Genomic DNA, 17,473 nt, shown 5'->3' on the forward strand with positions numbered 1-17,473 from the left:
CATCCTGCAGGTTTTTGCACTAGTGTTTATTTTTTACAGGGTTGCATTAAATATTATTCATCTTGATTCCTGAGTTTTGGAAGACTTCTTAAATGTACACCCTGGGTGAGTACCTCATTTACCTCACGCTGGTCCTGGCACTCAGAGAGATACTCAAGAAGGATGGTGACAGAGACCACCAACAAACCTTCCCAAAATTTTCTCAAACAACAGACCAATTAATTAAGAAGAGTAGACACTTCCTGTCTAAGTATAATGGACACCCAGTAATTTAAAGGTAAAACCCACAGCTAGAAGTGTGAGTGGGTAGGTGGTAACATATGAGAGACAAAAACTTTTCAAGACTGGGCACTTCCTTTTGCTGCTCTTGCCTCATAGAACTTGGAGTTTTTCCTTTCACACAAGTTTAGTGCCACATTCTTCTGTTTGCGATGGACGGACAAGTGATATATGCTGATTTAAACTTAACCAGGGATACTGGTCTTGAACATTCATCACCCCCATCTCTTCCTCAAAGTAAGTGTTTTTAGTTTTCCTTTTGGCATTTGTATATCTTCCAGGGTTAGATTTTCCTCTTAAATTTATGGCTTTAAATCAGGGCTTTGAAAATGATCAGCAGTCCGATGTTAATATTAAGTAGGTGTTGCATGGTTTGTCTGCAGGTGATCACCCCTGTGGGAAAAAACACAGACCGCCTAGATTTCTCTTTTATCATGTATCAGTGTGAGAAGTGGACAGCACTCCTATTACTGAGCCTCGGTTAAAAGATCTCGAGGAAATATTTTACATGCATGAGCAAAGGAGTGTTTTTAGAGACGCGTTACTACCTTGCTGTAATAGTAACCTACCTTACTTCAAATCCCTCTACGAAATACAGTGATGAAGCTCCACTGTATTTGCATTCGTAGCATTTCTTTCAGAATACAACGTGTACGCTTAATGGTTAACATTCTCCACTCTCCAGACAGAAGGGAAAAAAGTGTTCTGGGAGAAAATGATATTCAAGATCAAAGACTTGAATATAATCACAATCTGATCATTTTTAAATTGAAAAGTGTCACTGTTTAGAAGGAGATAAGCCACAAGACACAGGAAAATTTCACCGATAAACTGGTTTGATACCTGTTGAAGTTGGCGCTTTTCTGTGTGTCAGAGAAGTTAGCATTCTGAGTAAAATGAATGGGGATTTCTAACGTGAGGGAACAGGTGATGGAGCCCATGGCCTGGGAAAGGATTAAAAGAAACCAGAATGTAGGCGGGAAAAAATGTATAAAGTTTTCATGACATAGTGTTACCTTCTGAAGTCTAACCAAATTTGCTAACATCAGTACTAGAGCATTTTTATCCAACCTGATATCCATTCTGTATTGTCCTTAGCAAGTGGATTGTATCTTTTTAGGATGCTTTGATATAATTTGAAAGTATTAAATTATTGACGTTCTAAATTGAGAGTTGCAGAGTCTTAGACTTATCAGGTATTTTCAGATACCCTTCCTCTGGGGGTTAAAGGAAATTGGAGAATTTTGGTAACTGCACTGAGGGTTTGATGAAGCCTCAGTTGTTTTTTGATAGGAAAGAGAAAGACTCTTTTCTTTATTCAGCTCCAGCTCAGTGGGGAGAAGCAAAGATGAGGTTGAAAGGAGATGTCGGAGAATGAACACAGAGAAAAACAGCCAGATTTTCCTCAAAAGCCATGATCTGTGATCCCAAATCAATGGGTCCAGAAAAATGTGTCTATTCTTATGATAATCGTTATTCCAGAAAACATCATCCCAAAAGTAAATCTGAAAGACATAGCAGAATAAAAATTCAGAGCAAAATGTGTGATTAATAAAACAGAAGTCAACTGAAAAAATATGCATCACTGAAAAGTTGAGAATGATGTATCTGATGGCCTTACTGACAATAGCCGGGGCAGGCAACCTCTCAGATAGCTCTGAGAAACTGTTCCCAAGAGATCAGGGAGTAACAGGATACATAGGAGTTTTGGCTGGGGAAAAAAAAAAAACAAAAAACAAAAAACAAAAAACACCTGTAGTCAAAATCAAAAGATCACGGCTAATCACAAAAACAGACATCTCAAGTTAATGGTTTTAGTGCTAGTCTATGTATGGGAAGACGCAAGAGTCTGGGCTTACTGAAATCATTCCTTTGATACATATAACTATCCAGGGCCAGTGTCCTGTTCTTCTCCATCCTGAATTCCCCTCCAAGTGCCCCATTGTATGCAGCTGCAGCGGTTGATGGCTTTATGGCTGCAACACCCTTTGTTTACTGAAATGGCAGGTGACATGCTTTCTCCGCACACTGATCTGGTATTGCAATTATTGCAAACCTACTAACCTGTTCAGGCTGTGGAAGCCATGCAGAATACTGACCGTATCAAAGGCGGTCAGGAAAGCCAGGCAGAGATGTGAGTTGTGACTTACTTTATGGCCAAGGGTTTGGTCTCTTAGAAAAGTAGATTAAGTCAACAAAATGCCTCTAAAGTTTACTTGTTCATCTGAAAATACGCTCCAGTTCCGTTCCAGGCACACGCCAACCCTGAGGATACAGCAGTGAACAAAGTAGAGGGAAAAAAAATCTTTTCCTTTACTGAGTTTATGTTATATGCCCAGGAAGACTACGCGAAAGCTAGTAACTAAGTAGTATATATAAAAAGATTAGATGATATTCAATGCAATGGAGAACTTTGTTTTTTAATGGAATTGAGAGTTACTTCTGGCAAGGGCACCGTATCGAATAGAATAATCATAGAAGGTCTGCCTGACAAGATGACAGTTGAGTCAAGATCTGAAAGAATTAAGGGACAAAGGTATGCTTTCTGGAAGAAGAGATCTTTACAAGTTGGACTAGCAAATGCCAGCTCCCTGAGGTGAGAACTTGCCTGGCATATTGCAGGGGGAGCATGAAGGTTAATGTGAAAAGGCAGAGCACGCCTTTATGGAAACCAGTAGGAGGTGAAGTTAGAGAAGCAACTGAAACAAGTTAAACAGGGATTTGTAGACTGATTTATAGGCATATAACTCAGTCCTGCTTGATAGAAAGCCACGGAGGTCTTCAGAGCAATGGGGCAAGGTGATTTAGCATACTGTTTATATCAAAACAAAAATAGCCCTAAATGAGCATTTCCAGATAACTAAAGTTTACTTGTCTTTTTCAATTTGTTATTGTAACTCCATTAATTCTAATCTTGCACAGAGCAGCAGACAGTCTTAACACAGGAAAGCAGAGCTCCCAAGCACAGGACTCTTCACTCAGTTCTTTCCATTTTAGCTGAACAGTTACTATGTACCAGACACCATGTCTAGAAGAACTATTTCACGTAATCCTTTCCAAAATTGTATGACGTAGAATCTATTCACAGCTGAGGAAATTGGTAGTTTTATGAAGGTTACATTGCCCAAAGCACCGTGCTCAAACACAAACCTCTTCCATCTGAGAGCCTCCGTTCTTAACCCCTGCTGTTCCTCAGTGATAAATGTTAACGTCATGACTGTATGGAGCCTTCTCCACTTCACAAAGTTTCAAGGGCAGAAAGGATGAGGAAGAAAGGAGACAGCAAGGTAACATAATACATACAAGTGTAAGGGAAGATGGCCCAGGACTAGTCATGGGCTCACTGCGTTTAGCCGCTGCACGTCACACTGGCTCCCGTTAGAAGTTCTAGGTCAGTATTCTCAAGTCCTGTTCTCCCGATTTCCGACGTAAGCCTTGGAGTCTTCTCTAGGTGCCTACCCTTATTTATCTCTCCCCTTCAGACGATAATCCACTTGTCACTCCCTTGGATCTAATCTATTATCTGTTTCCTCCCATAGTCTTTGATCTCACTTAGCTCTCCTAAATTCCGTCTCTCCAGGGACATTTTGGAAAGAACTAACTCTTCCCTGAAAGTCAATGTCCTCAGGGAAGAGACCATTACAAGCCATCTGAAAACTAGGTCACACAACTTAATCACCAGGGAGAGTATAAAAAATTAAAGTAGAAATGGGCCTGTAGGACTCTGGAACATTTAAGACAACATTTTAACATTTCTGACACTAAAATTTTTAACAGGGGACTCAAAGCAAGTGTTCTTTTTTTTGGGGGGGTGGCGGGGGAGGTAACTAGTTTTGTTTGTTTATTTATTTATTTACTTACTTACTTCTTTGGAGGCCCTGGGAATTGAGCCCAGGGCCTCATGCATGCTGAGTGTGTACGCTACCACTGAGCTATACCCTCCCCCAAAGCAAGTGTTCTTTTAACTGAGGAATATTAGAAAAACGTAAAAAGGAATAGATAATATAAATAAATAGATATCTGCAGATAAGTTAGAAAACCTTTACTTGTCAAGGCCCCTGGCTCTAATAACACAATTTAGAAAATAATTTATAGCTGTAATATAGCTAACATAGTATAAACCAAGTGAGAATAAAAGGGATCTTATAATTAAGTCACTTATACAGGTTGTCTAAGCACAATTTCAGGTAGAATAACTGAACTGTGAATTGTCAGAGCTGATTTAATTTTGGAAGCTGTAGCTCAGTGTTTCCCAAGAATTTTTTGTGTTAAAAAGCCTCTCTTTGATTATGTTTCCCTGTGAAATCCATGTTTTTGAAGAGGTCTGGCTCATAGACATAGAATACAAACTTCTGGTTGCCAAGGGGGCGGGGGGGTAGGAAGGGACAGGTTGGGATTTCAAAATGTAAACTAGATAAACAAGATTATACCATATAGCACAGAGAAATATATACAAGATCTTGTGGTAGCTCACAGCAAAAAAAAAATGCAACAATGAATATATATGTATGTTCATGTAAAACTGAAAAATTGTGCTCTACACTGGAATTTGACACAACATTGTAAAATGACTATAACTCAATAAAAATGTTAAAAAATAAAAAAAGTTAAAAAAGAGATCTGGAAGCAAAAATACATAGATAAAGTTATGATTAATTTGCGATCCTACTTTAATTAATATCATCACGACTTTTGATGATCATGAAATACACAGCACATTGTTATTGATATGATTACAGGGAAAACAAAGATATTTGCCAATTTTTAGACCATGCAGTATTGTAGACACAGGTTCATGTTATGTTGTGCTCACTGAAATACTGAAAATAATATGCAAACTTATAAAATACTCTTCCTTGAATTCCATACATTTGGTCAAAGTTGGAGATGATTGTTCTACGCAACAGTAAAGCAGAGAACTTCATGTCCAAGAGTAGAACTGTCTTTTATCACCAGTACCGAAAATGTTGCCTGGCACAAAATAGAGCCTCAAAAAATAAAAAATATCCTGGAGGAATGAAGGCCATCTTTTTTAGACAAAATTCCTGGACTGACTTCTTACAATAGGGCATCTGCTTCATTTTTGTAGAGCAGTCAACAATTTTCAAAACATCTTCCCATCGATCTCACTTGACTGTTAGACCCATCCTTTGTACACAAGACAGGAGTAAATATTTTTATTTCATTGATGGGCAAACTCTCAGTTGGATCTGAGATTCCATCCTGCGGGACCCTCCTCTAAAAGATGACTGATAAATATTCTCTCCTGCCCCTGTCCTCAGCCTGAATCTAACTGTTCTCATGTGATCCAAACCACCTTTGCTTTTTGTACCAGATGAACTCAATGGAGTTAATCAAGTGTATTTTCGTAATGTCTCAGATGCTTGCCAGGGTTCATCTTGGCATAAACTGGCTCTGCAACTTTCTTGTGTGGGGATGCTTCTTCTCGTCCTGACTGTGATCGGGCTGAGTGTTTCAGGTAAGTGATGCAAGATCATGCATTCCTTGCCCTACATATTATTCCACTTCTACTATAAATATTAAAGTATGTTCACGTAATTTGGCCACCCCCAACCTAGTGGAAGACCAGCGAGATAAAACCAGTTACAAAACAATGCTTCTAAGAGTGCTCCGCCCAAACCTGCTTTGCAAACTCAAACTTTTTATATTTCTCTTCCTAATTGTTTTGATTGTCTGTATAGAGGATTTGTATTTCGCATGTACTCCAAGAGCTTTAAAAAAAAATCACAATTAAGGTAAGATGTGACAATAACAAAGAAGACACAAATTTCCAATTATTTACAGTTTCTTAAGTGCCTGTAAAATTCCAGATTGTCTTAGGCAGTGTCTCCCATGGGAAAGCCACAATAATGCTCCTTTTGACGATGGAAAGTTCAGGCAGAAGGGTAGACAACTTAAGAGTTCAAGTAACACCTTTGAGTTTACTTTTCTAGTCGATGACAGGTAACTCAGTATCTGCGTGTGTTCACTTTTCTGAAGTGAGAAATGCAACACATCCATTTCACTGCACGTTTCAGCTTTAATCTTCTTCATGGTTTCTCCTTATTTACTAGTGATGTTCTTAAGACAAAAGTCCTCAATAGAAAGAAGCAGTGTGATTGTTCAAGAGAGCAGGAATGAAACAACAGGTATGTTTCGTGGCTTGAATTTCTTAAGAATAACCACTAAAATTTGTACGTATCCCGCACTGCCTTAGTTAAGGCTCGTAACAACCCGTACGTTAATACAGTGTTATCACTCTGATTTTATGTTTGACAAAAGTGAGGCGTGGAAAGGTTCAGCAACTCACTCAGGGTCACACAAGCCCTAAGTGGTGACACCGGGGACTGTCCTTAGGTGGTCTAACTGTAGAGCCTGTCACCTTAAGCACCAAAGCATCTGTCTTAGGAGAGACTGCTGCTAGGATATTCAATAACTAATAGGCAAAAACAAGCTAAAAAGTAAAATATGCATTTAGTTGGAATATTTGGTGATTTTAATGAACATGACAAACAGCCAACTTTGGTCCAAAGTTAATCGATGGAACAAAAACATAGAATAAATTCTTTAATATTTATTGTATCAATCAAGGTGTTGTTCTCGCACTTACTAAGTAATGTGTGTTAATAAAGACACTGTTGTTGAGTGACTGTAGCAGAATGTGTTCATTCATTATACACATCCTTACAGAACAGAAATTTTAAGAAAGCTGAAAATTCCTTCCAGAAAACACTAACCAGTAGATCACGTTAATAGGCAAATATATAATCTAGAAATTAGAACTTTTATTATGATTTTTTTCTCCATGATTTTTTAAATTAAATTAGTGCATTGAATTATTATTTGCTTTTCATTTTGCATGTCATTTAAAGTAGATATTTTTTATATAAGTTTGATATCGTTGTCTCCGCAGGAAGCACTAATGATGAATTTAAGGAAACTCAGAAGTAGTGTTTTGATTCCACCAGCCTCTGATTGTGTGGATTCGAACAAGTTATTCTGTCTTTCAGTGTTTTTACTGGTCACCAATTTCTAAACCTTAGTACCAGAATGAACAATAGGTCTCAAAACCCTCAAAATTATAATAAATTTATTAATTCTCACAGTGATGATCAAAGACTTCCCTGCCTTTCTAATGACTTGCTCATGTGTGAAGAGTCATAGCGGTGTGCTGACAGGTTAGAAATATAACAGTCATTTATTTCTTCTTTCTCTTTCTTACTTTACAAGCGAGACCACCTCTGTTAAAGTGTCCAACAAATTGGCGTCCACTCCGAGATAAATGCCTGTTTTTTTGTCACAGTTCCAAACCTTGGAATGACAGTCTAGCCGACTGTTTCACAAAAGAGTCCAGTCTGCTGCTAATCCAAGATCAAGAAGAATTGGTAAGTAATTAAGTCAAATACTTCAGTACAACTTAGCACCTTCTTGTAACCATATCAAGACTTGGTGCTTAGCCGAAGGGGTCTGTGCAGATGGAAGTAGTAACTTTGACTTCAAGAAGCTCACAGTCTGAGAGACTACACAGACCTGTAAGCAAATAATTAAATATAACTTAATGAATTACAACAGTATAAATATAGAGAAAGAAATATCACAAAGAAGGAATAATTAACTCCGATGGGGAGATAGGATATGCTTCATAAGGGAGGTGATACTTGAACTGGGTTTTATAGGATGAGTGAAAAATGCAAACCATGAACAGATAAACAGATTCAATATTCAGTTCTTTCTCCTGTTTCATTTTTTAGAGATCCATACAAAGTATGATAGACAAAGGAGTTCTGTTCTGGATTGGATTAAATTTTACGCTATCAGAGAAGAACTGGAAGTGGATAAATGGCTCCTTTTTGAATTCTAACATGTGAGTATTAGATAAGCTAATTTGAGTACTCAACACAGATCAGCTTCACATGGCGAGACAGTAACGTTGTTCTTGAAGACTGAGTTTCGTAGTTTTAATTTAGTTTAGAAATGTTTAAGAGGTGCGGAACAGTCTGAGAAGAAGAGTGACTCTGACGTTGGTTGAAAAGTTCCTTCAGCTCTTTATAACAATATACATTTTTACCTGCAATGGAGTTTTAGGAACCATGGAATAGACCAGCTCCTTTGGGAGCGGCACATACAAACGTTCTTTGAGTAAACAATTTTAAAATTAAGAAATGTTGAGCTGGAAGCTGTTGGCACGAAGAATTGTTTTAAGTCGTGTTTGTCACACTGTGGGGCTGGATAAGTTAGTGGGTCCCCACCAGCACTGGGACAAGGAATAGCAGACGACAAAATGTAGTGAGTGTCAGCGTGTGCAAAGCAGACACTTAAGAGAAACTACCCGCATTGTGATAAATGCTGTGACCTATTTTAATCCGTGGTGTAAAAGAGTTGTTTGAGGACCTGTGATGAAAATGCGTAAGCCACAAAAGAGCTATTTGCTGTTTCCTATCTGTTGTCTCATAGTTTCCCATCTCATATGGGAAGAGAACCATCAGTATTATAGGAAGTTTGATGCTACATTAAATGACATATTGTAACAGACTTCATGGTCTCTTGTACAGCAAAGGTCAAGACATTTTTTCCCCCAAAACCAAAAGTGAGCAAGCATCCAACCAAGTTTCTAAAAAATAAAAACTTTTAATGAGCGTTTTCCCAGAGCAGATGATACTGTGTTACATTTCTTGAATCTGGGAATGACCATTCACATTCATATAAATCACAATTAAAGTGGATGTTTTATCATTTGAAAAACAAGAGGCTAAAACTTCAAACAAAGGAGCATGTTCGTTTATCCAAGATATAGTAATAATTTATTATTATGGAGAAGTAATAAACAGTGAAAGAAATGTTGGTTTAATTAGCAAATTTTGACATTGTTTGCTTCATGTTCTAAAATATTTCTTAAAAGCTAACACTTTTAAATGAAGAGTCTTTTAAAATAAAATGTTGCAGGCTAGAATAAATGTACAAAAAGGCAAACATTTTGTTAAATAAAATCTACCCTGACTTTTATATGCTTTTTAGGGATGATTTTTTGTAGTTCATTTCCAAATGAATGCAACTCTGATACTAACTTTTTTTTTGTACATAGTAAAGTTTACTTTTAGGGGGGTATGTTTTCTTACTGGGCCATTATGTTTTATTTTATTAAGGTTTATAATAAAATTAGAAAACACTGATGTGTCTATGAGCAGAAATATAAACAAAGTGGTTGGATTCAATTCTGTTGAACATTCCATTTCATTCTGAGGGTAAAAAATGACGATTTGATGAAGACACTAGTGATCAGATAAACCTGGAAGGTATTATATTGTTACCGAACTCGGGTCTGGCTGCCTACCGCTCAAAAATCCATACTCAAGAGAGGGAAATGTTGGTGGAAAGGAAAGTTGCTTTTAATCAGAACGCCGGCAGCCCGGGGAGATGGTGGACTCAGTGACCCCCAAAAACCATCGGCAAAGATTCTGCTCAGCTGTGAAAGTTTTTAAAGGGAAAAGGGGAAGTGATCTGAGTTGATCAGTGAGACAGGAGGTCAGAGCCATCGCCACCCCCGCCGCGTGCAGGCTTGCCGGCTCCCCGCCATCTCTCGTCAGATGCTGGCTTGTGCACACCTTCTGTGCACACCGTCTCTTGATGAGGTTACTGAAGGGGACTCTAGGGAAGAGAGTGGCCATCTGTTCGTGACTTATTCTCTGTTTCTACTGCTTTGATCTACAGAAGATCAAAGGAAAAACCCAAGTTAGGCAAGGTATTGTGCGATAGAAAGATCTGAAGGCTGTGCTCAGGGAGAGGAGTAGCACGTGGGGGCGGCGGTTTAAGGTTGGTGACAAAGGGATTTCCTGCTGAGGGCTGTTTCCGCTGGAGAGATGCTCACAACGTTACAGCAGAAAATGGGTCAGTGAGACTCTGCTTTTATTTGAGACTCTGCTTATAGTTTAATTGTCAGCCCTGGTTTTCAGGTAAAGAGGAACATAAAGGGTGATACTAATTTCTTTCACAGGACGGTTTGGGGGATTGAATGAAATGATGGAAGAGAGCAAGGCAGAGACGGATCAGGGAAGCCTGGGAAGTCAGAGAGACCTTTTGGAAAGGGAGTCAATGTCTTGGCCAGATGAGCATTAAACATTTATCCTGAAAAGTGAAGAAAGGACCCGAGGGCGGGAGAGAGAAAACGTGGGGGCCCTTCTGCAACAGTTCCGTCGAGAGAAGTTCCTGATTGGACTGGAGAGCCGGGCACGAGGAGAGAATCAGACTGGCTGCTCAGGGTGGAGAGGCTCCGTGAAGAAATGGAACAAAGAAAGAAAGAAAAGCCGTGAGGGGTGGGAGGGAAGGGAAGCAGCTCGGTGGCAGGGCGTGTGCTTAGGACGCAGGGGGTCCCGGGTTCAACCCCCAGTGCCTCCATTAAAATAAAAGAGGGTGACGGTAAACCCAATTACCTCTCCCCCCAAAAACAAAGCAAAACAAAAAAGGAGGGCAAAAAAAGAGAGGAATAAAGGATGCCTTTTCAAAAAAAAGAAAGAAAATGGACCGCTGCCACCAAGTTGTTTTATGTCTGAGACAACAGGTGGATGTCTTGCACTCACCCACTCCCAGCACCAGGCCCCAACTTGCCATCCTACTGTGCGAACTCTACTGCCCCCTCCCCCTCCCCCTCCCCACCACAGCGAACCAGAGGACTCTTGCTTCTTTGAAACTAACAGTATATATATTGTAACAGACACCCACCAACCACTTGGGATGGGAAGAAAAAGGAACCTCCGTCTACATACTACGTGAAGTGAGCCTCTTTTTCCGGCTCACGTTCACATTGTGGAGACCCTGCGTGTGCACCACCCTCTGTGTGCTCATTACATTTACTGAGCACGTCCTTTGTTTAAGCGTGATCGTGCTTTCACGTGCAACATCTCAATGCCTCCCCAAATATCAGGTGGTTATATCCTGTGTATTTAAGATAACTTTCCATGTGACATGTTAATAGTAGAATGAGATTCAATTCCCAGTTTCCAAAGCTTCTCTTTTGACTATATCATTATGACTTGTCTTGTTAGAACAATTCTTTTTCAGAGACGCTGGGTTTTCAAGTTCCAGAGGTTGCTATTAGCTTTACATTAAACGTTTATATCATTATATTCATGACTGTGTAGTTATTCCATGTTTAATAATTGCGTTATAGAAAATACAGGCTGGAGGAGGAGAATTGTGTGAGAACCACAAACACTAAGGAGAAGCTTTCCTTTTGCTCCACAGATTGCAAATCACTGGTGATGCTAAAGAAAACAGCTGTGTTTACATCTCAAACTCACAAATTCTTTCCGAGAACTGTGATGCAGAAATTAAATGGATCTGCCAAAAAGAACTAAAGTGCTGTCAGAAATAAAGTATGTGTTGCGTCCCATCTATATAGGCCCCTCTCCATTTCTTTAATTTCCATTTCAGGTCTCTGTAATTTTAACTCTCTATACTGTGAGAATGGCTTAATGTGCATTTCATGGTACAAAATAAACAAACACAAAATTCTAACTATTGTAAATCTTCCAGAAGTTTGTGTTTAACTTTTATGTAAAAGTTTCTAACGGATGGACCAAAATAAAATTTTAATTCCTGTTTCCCATGCATGTTAATATATAATACTTATTAATATAAAATTTTGAACACATCAAAAATTCAAAGTATAATTCATTTTGTGCCAATTAACTAGGAAATAAATTATTTAGAAAAGCATTCTAGATAAGAGTATTTGTCACCAAATAATATATGATAAAAGTGAGATTTTGAAGCATTTTGTAACTTTGGGGGAAAAGATCTGTAAAGAAGAGAAATCTTAAAAAAAAAAAAAAAAAAAACCTCCCACATTGACAACGTACATGCCTACCTCTTTCGAATGATGTTAAAAATCAACCTTCTGAGGTAGATCAGGATAAAGCTAAGTCCATCCAGTTAGTCCAGAATTTTTTCCAAATACGGAGTCTTCCTTCTCTTATGCTTGATAGATCTGGAATCGAGCACCATTGAAACACACATCTGTTAGAAACTTTTACCATGAAACTAAGCCGAAGACGTTAGGTCCTGTCATTGTCATTTGCTGGTGCGTGTGGTCTTAGATAAGTAAACTTACCCTTGATACTGCTGAGATCATCTCTGAAACTCAAACTAACAAGATGCTATTCCATGGGGAAGGCGTGTCTAACCATATTCTAGGCAGATTAAAAAAACATTAGCTCTAAGAGAAAGGTGTTTTTTTTTGATGGCGTGACTTGGGATTGAACCCAAGACCTTGTGCATGCTAAGCACGTGCTCTACCACTGAGCTATACCCACCCCTCCACCTCAAGGGGAAATTTTTGGTTGCAGTGTTTGAGTCAGTGTTTCTTGACAATCAACTGACTGCAACTCCAAGTCATGTCACCTTTCTGTGTTATTCAAGACCTGCCAGCTTCCTTTCCTCTGCACAGCTCACGCTCCGGGTGCTGACTCCTGACCGTTCTCCAAACACGTCCTGATGCTGCATGACTTCATGGTTGTCCCACAAGCGTAAGATGCTCTTTCCCCACAACCCCTTTGCTCTCTGCCTAGAAAAAAACCTAGTAATTGTGGGAGGCTTGAATCAAATGTTAATTTCCTTCTGGACGGTTCCTCAAATCTCTCGTCTCTCAAAATGTTTCATCTATTTCTTCCCACTTTTCTAAAGTAAGATTTAGTGTCTCCTTTGCTACATTATAATCTGTTGTTTCCATGACTGTAAAGCTGGTTCCATTCCTCTCCTGGCTAGAGATGGATATGTACCAAGACAGAACAATGAAAGGAAGATAATTTAATTTAATTTAATTTAATTTAATTTAATTTAATTTAATGAGCTAACAAGAGTAATAGAGTAACGGTCAATCTATGTTGTGTTAAATGGACCTTGAAGTTGGACCAGAGAGATTCCTTCTGTTTATTTTCTGTTCTATGTGCTTGAACTTGAAGTCCATTTCTTTCTGTTTTACCTTTCTGCCCCACAGAGCTCTTCAATGTGCACAGTGTGGGTTAAAGTATCACGGAAAAACATTTATGGTAGGGAAAATCTAAAAATAAAACATTCTGTATGCCTTAGCCTACCTTTTTATTAACCATTGCTTCCAATCCGCAGATGTATAGGCAGCCAGCAATCAGATTCTTTTCCTTTAGAATGCAGGTATGGGTAAACAAGAGTAACTTTTGACTTTCATACCAAGCAGCTTGGGAAAGGAAAATCCAGAATTACAAGTAAAAAAGATAATTATAAAAAATGATTTTAAGTTCTAAACACCTATAAAATCATGAAGGAACTAGCATGACCTCGTCTGGTGGACATAACCTTTAGTTTACCCCTTGGTAGCTAATTAAAGTTTACATACAAGTTCACATCTCTGTTTGTTTGTGGTGAACCCCATTACGCCCTCTTGTGGACTCAACTGGTATTTTTGTTTGATTTGGAGTGGGGGTTGTTTGATTTTGGCTAAAATTGCTCCCTTCCAACCAGGCAATACAGAACAAAGCAGGGGAAAAAAAAGTTGCATATCAATCAGAAGAGGTTTATCCATTCTATCCATTTGCAAACATCTTGTTTATTTATTTCATAATATATGACATTGGATAATTTATATATTTGTTTATTATTTTATTATGGTTGTTAGTATTTTAATAACACTATTGCTATTATTATGGGGCTCTTTCCATGGGAATATGAACTCCACCAGATCAAGAAGCTTCGTCGTATTGCTAACCAATGCATGGTTCTGGCACTTCGTGGATGCTCAGTAAATATTTCCTGAACACACAAATAAATAAATAAATATAAAATCAGATCTGTTTATTGAGTGAGCTTACCTAGGTGCTTCTTGCTTGGGTTTCTGGTGCAGAGTGAGATGGTGACAGGAGCTGGAGTTACTTCAAAGCCTTTCTCACATACATATGGCTGTTGATTGCCTGGAATCTTGGCAGGATGGCTGAGTTCCAAGAGCACTTTTTCCAGAAGAACCACTTTTCAAATAAAATACAAGCAGCATAGAATGATTTGTCAACATTTAGAAGGTGACCCACTAATGGGGCCAGAACCCAAAGATGATCACACATGTACAGGAAGCAAATTGTGGTTTCTCAAAACAATCCCTTAAGGTCCTTTCAAAATAAACATTGGGACGCTGCAGAATCAGAGTGTGTTCTGTATTTATCCTTTGTGCTTCGTGGGAAATTTTCAACGTTCTACTTCAGGTGACTGCTGGCATGGCTAAGAATTTCCCAGCCAAACCCGCTAATACGCATGACCTCTAAATGGAATTCCAACTCCGGCTGAAATTGCTTTCCAAGTTTTTGTTCAGATAGTTTCCTCATTTTACACTCGAGAGCTACTCATAATCGCCCTGAGTAAGGTCACAGAATTAGACACTGGTGAGGCCAGGACTGGAAGCGAGGTTTCTTCCTGAAGCAAGGGGCCGTCCTTGCTGCTTCCTACTTGAATTTCTAACACTTTGCAGCGTGCCTACTTGAATATTAACTACCCAGCTGTAGTGTGAATTTTCACAGTGGTTTTTGCCTTCCAGGATTTTCACACATTGCTCCTCCTAGAGTAGCCTTTGAGGATGTTAGGTCAAGAATTTTTTTTTTTTTTTTTTTTTTTTTCCTTCCTGACCACTCCTTTCACCGGAGTGTCTTATACAAATTCAAATGTGTGTCTATCGCCACCTTGTGTCTATAATGTACAACTGCAATCGTAAAAGCCCAGTTATGGGAGGATTCACATTTACAAAAAGGTTCTAGTTCGTTCAATGCCAGCGTTTTCCTCACCTAGATCCAACAATTATTACATTTTCCTCATGTATTCTTTACCTCGCTCTATTGATTTCTATTATCTTTTTTCTGAATGCTTTGAAAGTAAGTTGCACACATAAATACATCTAAGAAACTTAAAAATAATTTAATATATATTCTAAGATATATTTTCTATCCGAATTTTCCTCAAATGTCTTTTTTACTCACCCAAGATGTCTTTTAGAACCCTTTCCCTCCTCAGTCCAGGATCTAATCAAACTTCACAGTTAGCCTTCTATTATTGTCACTGCTAAAAGAAAAATTGAGGAATATTAAAAATGTTAAGAGTTTATTTGAGCAAAAATTGATTCCAATCAGACAGTATCCAATCTAGCAGAGAGAAAGGCGCTCCAAGGACTTTTTTTTAAACATTTTGTATTGAGTTTTAGTCATTTTACAATGTTGTGTCAAATTCCAGTGTAGAGTACAATTTTTCAGTTATACATGAACATACATATATTCATTGTCACATTTTTTTTTTTGCTGTGAGCTACCACAAGATCTTGTATATATTTCCCTGTGCTATACAGTATAATCTTGTTTATCTGTTCCACATATGCCTGTCACTATCTACAAATTTTGAACTCCCAGTCTATCCCCTTGGCAACCACAAGTTTGTATTCTATGTCTATGAGTCTGAGTCTGTTTCTGTTTTGTATTTATGTTCTTTTTTTTTTTTTTTTTTTTTAGATTCGACATATGAGTGATCTCATATGGTATTTTTCTTTCTCTTTCTGGCTTACTTCACTTAGAATGACATTCTCCAGGGACATCCTTGTTGCTGCAAATGGCGTTATGTTGTCATTCTTAAGGCTGGATAGTATTCCATTGTATAAATATACCACATCTTCTTTATCCAGTCATCTGTTGATGGACATTTAGGCTGTTTCCATGTCTTGGCTACTGTAAATAGTGCTGCTATGAACATTGGGGTGCAAGTGTCTTTTTGAAGTAGGGTTCCTTCTGGATACATGCCCAGGAGCGGGCATATATGGGTCATATGGTAAATCTATTCCTAGTCTTTTGAGGAATCTCCATACAGTTTTCCACATTGGCTGCACCAAACTGCATTCCCACCAGCAGTGTGGGAGGGCTTCCTTTTCTCCACAGCCTCTCCAGCATTTGTCATTTGTGGACTTTTGAATGATGGCCATTCTGACTGGTGTGAGGTGATACCTCATTGTAGTTTTGATTTGCATTTCTCTAATAATTAGTGATATTGAGTGTTTTCAAAATGAAAGACTTTTATCGGGAAAAAACGAAGCTGCTGTAGGCAAAAAAAAAAAAAAAAAAGCAGGCTGGCTACTGCAAAGTTATATACTAAGGAATATTTAGTCAAGGGAACAGATACAGTGCAGCAAGAGAAAGAGAACACAGGCAGACACTCGGGTTGCTAGAGGCTTCCAGGGGCAAGCACCAAGTTTCTTCCTCACACTTGCTCTGTGTTCTGTCTCTGAAACAAACTACCAAGATCTGTGCAAGGAACCATCACTGGGAAAGCTCAAGAAGGAAGTTCCCATGTGGTTTCTTACTCCCCACTAGTCACGTTGTCAAGTCAGGCTGTCTGACTGGTTGTGCCAGTTGGAAACCATCCAACAGCCAACTGGCCCAAGGGTCACAGACTTTGAATGCACACGATGAATCCCACTGCCCTTTTTTAGCCAAGAGTCAAAGCTTGACAACCAAGGGTCCCCAGAGATAAGGCTACCGCTTTCCTGGTCCAGCTCAGCTATAAGTCAACACCTTCCCACATGGCAGAGCAGGTCAGGAGGGAGGCATCAGGGAGGGCCCTGTGCTGGGAGACCTGAGGGAGAATTCAAGAAAGTGGGGCTTGCTCTGGATTGGATGCTGTCAGAAACTAGCATTTGGTTCACTGGGTTATTGAATATTGCCGAGGGACAGTGTAAACTTACAGCTGTTTTTGTGGTGATTCTGTCATTGTCTCCAGGGGGCACCTGGATACACGGGCAGGACAGGCATGAATGAACCAGTCAGCTATCCCTGAGGCGAGGCTGTATGTGCCAGAGCCACTGGCGTGTGCCTCATGTCAGCTTAACTATATTTCTTGATGGAAATGCATAGACTGATGCTCTGCACGATTCACCTGGTTTCCCAGGCAGGTTTTGGCTATGTGACAGCGGGGGATAAAAGATCTCTTAACAAACTTGTGCTTGACTTCCCAGAAACTGAAATATCACACACACATCTTGTGGTTCATGTTCTAGAGACGGAAGAGTCTAGAGACAGGAAGAGGGCCCCGGAAGGTGTGGGCCTTCCTGATACCTGCCTGTGTCTCCTTCCTCCTGTGGTATCAGATAATTTCGAGTATTTTTTTTTATTCCTTTTACTTGTATTGCTGAAGTTTTCTTAATAGT

General features: G+C 39.1%; 1 protein-coding gene across 3 annotated transcripts; it reads left to right on the forward strand.

Annotated features, from left to right (window-relative positions):
- Positions 1-319: 319 nt before the first annotated feature.
- KLRB1 (killer cell lectin like receptor B1) lies at positions 320-11,829 on the forward strand. 3 transcript variants are annotated; one of them, XM_032473165.1, is made up of 6 exons: positions 320-516; positions 5,615-5,758; positions 6,354-6,428; positions 7,510-7,664; positions 8,031-8,143; positions 11,518-11,829. In XM_032473165.1, exons 1-6 carry the CDS (start codon positions 432-434, stop codon positions 11,645-11,647), a joined length of 702 nt encoding a protein of 233 aa, XP_032329056.1. In that variant the 5' UTR covers positions 320-431; the 3' UTR covers positions 11,648-11,829. The 3 variants fall into 3 exon arrangements, with proteins under 3 accessions (XP_032329056.1, XP_006192247.1, XP_032329057.1); XM_006192185.3 differs by having other exon boundaries at positions 5,660-5,758; positions 11,518-11,827; XM_032473166.1 differs by having other exon boundaries at positions 10,271-11,658.
- The last annotated feature ends 5,644 nt before the right edge of the window (positions 11,830-17,473 follow it).

The sequence above is a fragment of the Camelus ferus genome, chromosome 34 (assembly GCF_009834535.1).
Source record: "Camelus ferus isolate YT-003-E chromosome 34, BCGSAC_Cfer_1.0, whole genome shotgun sequence".
In the NCBI taxonomy this organism is placed as follows: Eukaryota; Metazoa; Chordata; class Mammalia; order Artiodactyla; family Camelidae; genus Camelus; species Camelus ferus.